General features: G+C 45.6%; 1 protein-coding gene across 1 annotated transcript in view; it reads right to left on the reverse strand.

Annotated features, from left to right (window-relative positions):
- Positions 1-216: 216 nt before the first annotated feature.
- The window catches only part of ENC1 (ectodermal-neural cortex 1), a 9,967-nt gene continuing 686 nt past the window's right edge, over positions 217-9,497 (reverse strand). Inside the window, exons 2-3 of the mRNA XM_024732793.1 lie at positions 4,327-6,141; positions 217-349 (exon numbers count right to left, since the gene is read on the reverse strand). Of these exons, the coding sequence (XP_024588561.1) occupies positions 4,359-6,128 (1,770 nt within the window). The 5' untranslated portion in view covers positions 6,129-6,141 and the 3' untranslated portion in view covers positions 217-349; positions 4,327-4,358. The remainder of the gene's footprint in view (positions 350-4,326; positions 6,142-9,497) is intronic.

Here is a 9,497-nt window from a genome sequence, read left to right on the forward strand (position 1 = left end):
TAAATGGTGGAACCCATGGAAATCAAATGCCGAATATGGTACAGCAAGGGAAAAGGGCCGGCTTTTCTCTCCCTTTGAGGGGCTGATTAATGCTGACATTAATCCACAATTACAAGACAAGGACTAGATCACAGGTTCGTTCATTCATATTTAAACCATGTGCCTCTTGCACTGAAAACCCCACCCCCCCCTCCCCCCTTCCTTCAAGTCCAGTTAGAAGCATTTACAAGGTGTGGTGGATTGGACTGTAACCACTTCTTTTCCTTTTTCTTTTCTTTCTCTTCATTCAACTTGGCCTCTCCAAAGTAGAGGTCCCATCTTGTCTCATTGAGGGATGGAGTCAGCTAAACTAGAGGAAAAGGAAAATTTTTTGTTAGTCTCAAAATCTGAAAAAAAAAATTAAACTTGGGACAGAGTAGGTCGATATGGCTTCCAAAGGTCTTAATTACACATTCGGTGTAGGTGCATTCATGCATGCAGATGGCCCAACAAAAACCAGGGTATCCGAAGAAAGATCTTTGCTTCTTTCCTAAACATATATACGTTTAAAATTCAAACCTATACATCTAGGTGCTGTTACGAGTTGCCTTCTTCTGCTTCCGACATTCATAATTCCTCTCCACAGTTAAACAGAGCCACTGTAAAGTGATCACCAGAGGGTCACAAGAGATTCCTTGGCCAATCCCCTCCCCGTACCCCCACGCCGCCCGCCTTGGGCCCATTTACCATAAAGGATTCCAAATTAAATTTATTCACCATATAGAAGGCAGACATATTAATCCTCTTATTTAAATGCATCTCTGCTATTCATTACGGCAGAAATCAGTCTCGCTTTCTTTCACATGACAGCATACCAGGCCTCACCAGCCCAGGGCTGGAGTTTATTCTCCAAGTTCATCAGTCCACACTTAGGAGACTCGGGCTGTGGTATGCAGTGTTATTAGCTACAGAATCAACAGCCATCAAACGTGAATATAAATTCAAGGTGCCATAACCACGAAGCCTGCACATTTCATGGGAGCTGCTGTTTCCCCACACCACCCGTCCTTCCCGTTGAGTTAAGTCTAATTTTACAGAAGGAGACTTTGCAGAGGGCTTTTGTCTTTCAAATCCTCACCCTATCTGTTCTTGGAGCCCATTTCCAGCCCTAGCATAAGAGTCTGCAGCCCCAGTGCTGAAACTCGAAGTACAGACAGAGGGAATTCGGGAGGGGTGCTCATCCCTTGCACTGACTTCTTGCTCCTGTGTGTCCGGAAGTCTGATCCACTTCATTAGTTGTTTCTTTTGGCAGTTTCGTAACGGTGATTCAAGCTTTCAAGACATTCCTTAGACTACGGGTGTCATCGCCCACCCTCACCTCCTTGAAACCTCTACAGCAACATTAGGCCTAAAGAATGTATCTCGTGATAATATGAAATGTCAAGAGGTTGCATACTCAAACAGAAAAACAAAAAAACCCCAAAACAAAACCACCACTAAAAAGGGGGGCCGGGAACAAAAGCAAACCAAAATCTAAACGCCGTCAAGTTGGGGGCCACACAGCACCATGAAAATGGAGCGAAATCAGAAGTAATTTCCTCTTTGTCCCTTCCCGGCAGCTGGGAGCAGCTGGAGAGAGTTAAAATCTCCTTGGTGGATAAGCTTTTAGACCTAGGGAAACTTTTCGTTAACACTGTATTAATTCGGGTAGCACCTACGTGTGGAGGGCGAAGCCAGGTCCCGGAAGCGTCTGCAGCCTCAGGACTGATACCTACACGGCACCTCTTTTAAGTCACTCCATCCGGCTCGAGTGTTTTAACACTATCTTGTGTGTAGTAAACTTTAGAAATTTAAACCAACATTCTCTCCGTCGGAAACTCCAACAGTGGCTTTGATCAGCCCCACGCCACCCTTTAAAAAGGCGAACTGGCCCTGTCGAATTTCCTTATTCTGTGCTTGACTCTCTGGCTAAGAGCACCAAGGGCAGAGGGGATGTTGTTTCGAATATAACCGAACACTTTATTTGTTCCATTTCCCAGGGACCGGACATGTGTGATTAAGTTCAAATACCCAGGAGAGGGTGAATTCGAGTGTTTGCCAACATACTCACTCTGGGCTGAGAAAGGAGGTACCGAAAATGAAGTATAAAGATAACAAGCTGATAATAGTCAAAGAAACCTGATTTTCGCATGACACACAAAGCTAATCACACTGCGAGCTAAGGTCTAAATTGAAGGGAGGAAAGAAAACGAATACGAGTATTGAACACTTAATATGTACCAGGCACTGGCTAGGTATTTTCACGCCTTTCTTTTCTTTTTCCTCATTTATCAGTTCACCCAAGTCTGAACTGGGACAGATCTTAAGGAAATCACAATTCGAATCACTCATTTGACAAAGGATCTCTGAAGTGCAGAGAGGTCCAGACTCCACAGCTAGAAACAGAATGTACATGTGGTCTCTCTCTCTTCTACCTATATGACATATAGGATGCCAGCCACTTCCAAGGATGCCAGCCAGTTACCATTTGGATGTACCGCCACCATCACTGGCAATTTTTAAGGCTCTCCTATGCAAATATAGTCAGTTTTGGACCAACACCCAATTTAGTGCACTGCTAATTGATGCTTTTGCCTAGAAGGTCCTTTAAACCTTCTTTAGAGTTGAGTAATGCATTCATATCGCAAATGAAATAACCCCTTTCAGAGCATTTGTTTATTCAGGATTATTGAGATGCCAGCAAGGCTGCAAAAACCAGTTTGTAGCCCCATTTGCTCCCCAGAGGACGGTTCTGACAGTTCCTGCTCCTTTGAAGGAGTCTCAGTCCAGGAAAACATTACATTACTAAGAATTGTACTAACTGTAGTGGGCTGGAGGAGATAACTGAAGCAATGAAAGAAACAGAACGATTACATGTGAAAGGGAGGCCAGTTTTACTGGTGTTTCTAAATGAGCTGTAAGAGATGAGGAAAAGAAAAGACAAATGAGTCCAAACCCCTCTTTGCTAGAAGGTCCCCTTCAAAGGTGTGAAACATACTAGGGAACACAGAACCAAACCTTTCCAAGGAAGGAGTTCATTTTCCCAGCAGTTCCTCCAAAGCAGATTTTTTAATTTTATTCTCTTATTATTAGTAATGAGCCCATTAGTCACCAAAACAAATCAATCCACTCCATGTGTTCTGTGCTACACTTAGATACGCTTAAGTGATTCCAGGGCCAATCCTGAGAATGCTTTATTTTAACAGCAGCAAAGCGGCCATTAGCTTCCCGAACCCTGAACTGTGTAGGCCTATTAATTATTTGAGCCAAGAGTATTATATACTCTTAAGTACACAAGACAACCATTATGTACCCAGATATATGACACAGAAACACAACTTTTGTTCGCCCTGACAATGGGGTCAGCTTGACTGATTAACTCTGAAAAGCTGCAGGAAGGGCAGTTTAGATGGCTCAGTGTGTCCATACATCAGACAAGCTTATACAACGCAGGTGCAACCTTTTATAAGGACAGACCTAGACTTCTCAAAAGTTAATAAATGCCCTAAAGGGGGCTATTTTTGGGGGGTGGGGAAGAAGGAAAAACCTTTAAAATAAGCTAATGAATAATTCTGGACAGAATACAATGGGAATAATTTTCAGCATTCAATTTTTTAAACCCCACTTCATTCTAAAGAGGGTTTGAGGAAGTTAAATTTAAAAATCGACAATTATTTCCTGGGGTGATAACAATGTGAGGTTTATCAAGTTTAGCCATTCGGAGTGACCTCAAGGGCTTATGCTCCAGAGCCAGACTGCCTGGGTTGATGTCTTGACCAACCCTTCCGCCTGCTAAGCCCTATGGAACCTGAGCAACTTACTTAACCCCTGTGTACATCAGGTGTTTTCATCTATGAAGTGCTCTCATAATAATATCCCACAGGGTTGTTGTAGGGACCAAATGAAATGATCCATGGGAAATACACAGCCCAGCTGCCGGCACACAGGGAGGGCTCAGGAGACAAGGTTCCCAACCTGGCCGTAATTAGAATCACTGAAGAACTTTCTAAAAATGTTAATGCCTGGGTCCCACCCAGACCTAATGAAACCCAGCCTCTGGAGTGGGCAGGTTTCAAAAAGCTCTTTGGGAGACTCTGAGGCCCAATAAAGGCTGAGAACCACTGCCTTATGTTTGGGGGGTTGCAGCTGTGGTCAACACAAGTGTTTAAGTTCCGGGGTACAAGTGCTCTTATTTGTAGTTCATGTGGAACCTCTGTAAGATGCGCTATATGGAGCCTGTTTCACTCATGTACGGGCTTACACAGCTAGCTCAACTATACGGATACTTACAGCTAAACTGACTCTTACCTTACGCTCACTCTCTTTAGGATGCATTGTGTCTAAGACGGCAGATGTTTCCAGGTGCTGACAAACGCAGTAGGGATCAGCGAGTACGGGACCGTGGTTATGCTGTTCCACGCGTCCAACGTTGGATCGTAGCAGTCCAGGGTTTTGCATCGCTGAATGCCAAAGTACCCTCCAACCACGTAGAGTTTGTTTCCGGAGGCCACAGCGTGGCAGCTCATCCGCTTTGCTGTCACGTCTCCCACCTTGGTCCACTGGTAAGTCTCGCTATTGAATTTATAAGCAGAGCAGGCAGAGAACTCGGTATCTCCCCCCATAATAAAAATCTGGTTACCCAGCACAGCTGCCGCCGTGTAACGCCAGGGCTGGGGACAGGTGGCCGGGACCGTCCACCTGTTTTCACACTGATCGTAACACTGAACCTTGGGGAGCTTGTCATGACTGACGCTGGTACCTCCGAAAGCAAACAGCTTGAGCTTGGCACTCACCACTGCGGCATTGCTGACCCCTTCTCGGAGAGGGGCCACCATGGTCCATTTGTTGGTTGTGGGGTCATAATGTTCTACTTGCTTTAGAGAGACTGAGGGGGAGGCCGGGAGGCAGCCAGTGGCGGCAGTGTGCCCCCCGACCACGTACAGGCAGTGCTTCAGTTCAGCAGAGCCATGGCCAAACCTGGCCACCAGCATGGGGGCCGCCTTGGACCACTCCTCATGCAGGGTATCATAAACCCAGACATCTTTCGAGACTCCATTCTCAGACCCTCGCCCCCCAGTAATGTATACTTTGCAGCCGATTGCACAGGCACTGAACTCTTTTCTTGGGCTGGGGATGTCGGCCTTGGGAATGATCTCTTTGGCCTTCTGGTCGACCAGATACAGCTTGTCACACATGAAAGTCTGTCCTCCCAAGAGGAAGAGGGCATGGCCGGTTTTCCGGGGCCGGGCACAGAGGCTGGTCACCACACCGTCGTTCTGCAGGATTTTCAGCTTGCACCTGATGGCCTCTTCCACGATCTCCTTGCTCTTCCTCTGCTTAGTGATGAGCTCCTCCATGGCCACATTCTCCATGAGATAGATGGCCGGCAGCAGAGCCAGCCTCACCGTCTGCAACAGCTCCGGAAGATAGCAGTAGCGCTTCTTCAGGTCGTAGCTGATCCAGTTAATTGCAGACTCGTACACAAGTCTTTCGTCTTCCGTCTCCAGCTCTTCACTGGACAGGAGCTGCACTACCATGTCCTGAGGCAGCTGGAGGAAATCTTCGTTCTTCCTGATGGTCTGGAAATTGCTGAGACACATCCTCCAGGAGAGCTCGTACAGCTTGGTGCACTGGTGCGCGTCAGACAGCAGCAGCATGCCCAGGCAGTTGGTGGGGTGCAGGTTCTTTTCTAGGAACTCAGCGCAGGCATCCCGGATGTCTTGAAACTCCAGCATGTCGCCAGCTTCCAGGAGCGATTCCGCGTTTTCTTCGTTGATGATGACCCGGGAGGAGTAAGCGTAGTCGAGGAGCAGCTCCAAGACTTCCGGGTGGATGGAGTTGTCGAAGTTGACTTCGCTGTCCTGGCTCTCCTTCAGGCCGCCGCTGAACATGGCTTCAAAGTAGCGGCTGCAGGCGGCCAGCACTGCCCGGTGACACGGGAAGGTCCTATTTCCGGCATGGAGAAGGACGTCGGTGAAGAGACGCTGCTGGCGTAACAGGTTCAGGTGAGTGAGGACACTGTCCGCGTAGGAGGACTTGTGGAACAGATAGATGTTAATGGAGCCACTGCTGGCCCTGGACTTGCGGTTCTCGTGCACGCTGACGGACATTTTGTTTCCACTCCTGAAAAACAAAACACAACTATTGAACCTGATGCTATCAGTGTTCAGAACGGCCGAACCAAACCAGCAATTGTTTTGGACAGAGGAAACAGAACACTTCGCTGTTGGCCCTGCCACCCTACTGTTCTGAATAATGGACAGTCAGGCCTATACAAAGTCAGAGATGGCTACCTACCTATAAGGAAAGACACTTATTATAATACTGTTGAGCTATTTAAACTATACACTGTTAAAAAAAAAAAAAAAAAACAATCACTGCTTAAGAGCAGGTTCATCTTGGAAAACCTGATTGCCAACTTGCAGGATATTGAAGTCCTTGAGAATGTAAGCCAGCAAAAGCCAAGAGGAGCAAGGTCTCATTCTCACAGCTCCCTGCCCTGGTCCAGCTGATTCACTGCTGGCCACTTGAAATGCCAGGCCTCCAGCTCTCGTAACGCTGGGATGTGCACAGGCTTTAATGCCCTATGCAAGCATCATAAAGCCATGTGTAAAACAAATACCTACTAATTAATTCCATCAAGAATTCCTTTGGTAAGACCCAGTGTCTTACCAAAGTGTAAGTGCAGTAAATGGGAAACGTAGCATTAAAACCACAGGCTCAGGCCAACTTCTAAAATGACCAAACCTTTATTTATCATTACAAATAAGTTGTGACCAGACACCTCTACTACTACAGCATCCTGAAAGAGCCCCAACATAAACACAACCATACACTGATCAGCAAGCTATCGTGGAAACAGGAGAGATTCTGGCCACAGTCACCACTCCCCTTTCCTGCTCCGGACAGCTTCCAAAGTGGCGATTCGGGCACAGAAAAGGAAGAATATTTTGAGTAGCAAAGTCAGGAGTTCTGTTGTTCTGTTCTCCCTGCTTTAAATCAAATCTTAGAAAACCAGTTGCGAGAACAAAGGATGTATCCACCCATCTCTCTTGATTAAACAGGGCATCACCAGGACCATTCTTGTGTACCTGCAAACGGTGGCACCTGCATCTAGGGAGTCCAAAATGCAAATGTCGCTTTATCTAAATCAAAACACATACGTGTGTGTGTACGTGTGTTGCCTGCCATTGTTAATTTAGGGCCACTCTAGAATTTATTTGCTGACTAGAGTGTTCTCCTCAGTATCTAAACGGCAATGATAGCAGAACCGAAGGCTCTCTTTGGCTTTCCTCAGTAATCAAACTGTAGGCTAAAGATACAGGACATGCCTATCACCTATCTTCAAAAACGGAACCATCTTTTTCCTTTTTCACCCTACCCTTCTGTTACTTCAAAGAAATAATAGCTTCAAGAACCTGCCTGTCAAAGGATTCCTAGGGAAACTGTCTATCCCAGGAGGGTAAACTGCATGGTCACAGTATCTGTTCCAAACACGGAACAGCCAGTCCTTATGGCAGAGCTGAAACCCAAGGCCTGCTTGTTTCCTTCAACCTGAGCAGCGGAGGCAAGGCAGGCGCAAAAAACAACAGAGGCAGGTACCTAGCTTGCCTTTGACACACAGGCCTCATACTATTAGGAGTTGCAACTTGTTTTCTTTCATTTTGGGCATGTAACTTTTCACTGTGAGTAAACGTGACTTAGTGGAAGAAAATAAACGACAGAGTCCTAGGGCTCTGGTGTTAAGAAGCCTTTATGAAGCACCCATCAGTCTCCACAGTGACTTGGGCTTTGACAGATGGTGAGAAGGCAAGCATCACCGCAACCCTCAAGCTAAGCCTCTATGGTCTAGTCCATTTTACCCAATGCCCAATGCTCCTAAGAGCAAGTGACAGGACCCTATGTGAATACACTAGGTTCTCCAATGTGTTAAAACAGTATTAGCATCCCTGCTGTTCTACTGCTGTAGTCATCATTTGCATTAGTACATTCAAGCTGAAATTCTTTGAGAAAGATTTTAAGCCTAAATCTCAAAAGATGGTATAAATATTCCTATGCCTTATACAGAAAGGTGCAAGAATTCCAAACGAGTAGCTATGCTTTTTTTTTTTAAGCTAATGCTTCCAAAGCAACCTCAAAAGCTGCCTCCTGTGGATGGACCTAGAGATTATCATACAAGGTAAGTCAGACAGGGAAAGACAAATATCATATGATATTGCTTATATGTGGAACCTAAAAAAAGATACAAATGAACTTATTTACAAAACAGAAATAGACTCACAGACAAAACAAACGTATGGTTACCAAAGGAAATTAATTAAAAAAAAAAAGTTGCCTTCTTTCCGGCTAACAGTGAATGCAGCTCTGACAGAAGAATGAGGCTGCACAAGGTACATAAGCACCAAAGTGCCTGCAGACTGAGCTGGAATTACACCCACCCGGCCCGGAAGGCGTTTCCCTAAGCAGTGTAAAACAACACTCACAGCCAGGCTTACGCTTAACAAAACAGTTTAGAAGACCTTGGGATATAGGATCTGCATCTCTTTGCATCCTGTGTTTATGCTCCTGTATCTCCCAGGTAGGTTCATAAAGCCAGCAGAAAGAGCCTAGCCTGTCACCTTGGATGCCACCCAGATGGAGAAGTGTGTCAGTCAAAATCCAACAATCTTGCAGCAATATTTGATTAAAATAAAAGGTAAACTTGAAGACCCAAGGGAAACGACTTGCCTTCTAGTTTAAAATTATGCAGATGTGAGAACATCAGCAGAAACCACGTATACAGCCACTAAACACACCTTCAACATGAAATGAATCATCCTTCTGGCATTTTATTAAGCCCCCAGAGAAATAATATTTGCATGCCAAGTTAAGTGGCAAAAAAACGCACACATATACTTAACCTGCCTCTACAAAGAAGGGGAAAAGGGCTGCTATTACCAGCGAACATCAAAAGGGATTCTAGCTACAGTAACTTCAGTTCACTTAATGCTCTTTAACCAGGCTCTGGGCCTCCAATACTTAGCAGCGTGTCACATTTCTTTGGGTTTTAAACCTGATCTCAATGCAATCAAAGGAGAAACTAGGCAGATTTTCTCGGACATTCATATTATTGATAACAACGGAACATTATAAAGAGATTGTTAACAAGAAAGTCATTTTACTATACAGTCCTCTATAACACCTGTAATGCTCTTTAACACTCTGGCCATGCCTATGAGGGCGACACCACACACACGCCAAGTTCAACGGTTCATCTCCACCCTGCCCACCAATTCCTATCCTTCGAAACTAAGCATGGTAAGACTAAATACTTCCATGAGAAAAAAGTAATTTTTCAGAAACCAGTTTTCATTCATTCCCTACAGACGTCTGGCCGCAGTTAACGTGCCCTCACTAGGGGTGTCTGCGCGTGGCCCTATTGCTCACCGTGCCGGGTAGGGTGCAACGTGGACCAACAATCCCGCGCGCTCGACAATGCT

Source organism: Neophocaena asiaeorientalis, unplaced genomic scaffold (assembly GCF_003031525.2).
Source record: "Neophocaena asiaeorientalis asiaeorientalis breed wild unplaced genomic scaffold, Neophocaena_asiaeorientalis_V1.1 scaffold515, whole genome shotgun sequence".
Taxonomy (NCBI): domain Eukaryota; kingdom Metazoa; phylum Chordata; class Mammalia; order Artiodactyla; family Phocoenidae; genus Neophocaena; species Neophocaena asiaeorientalis.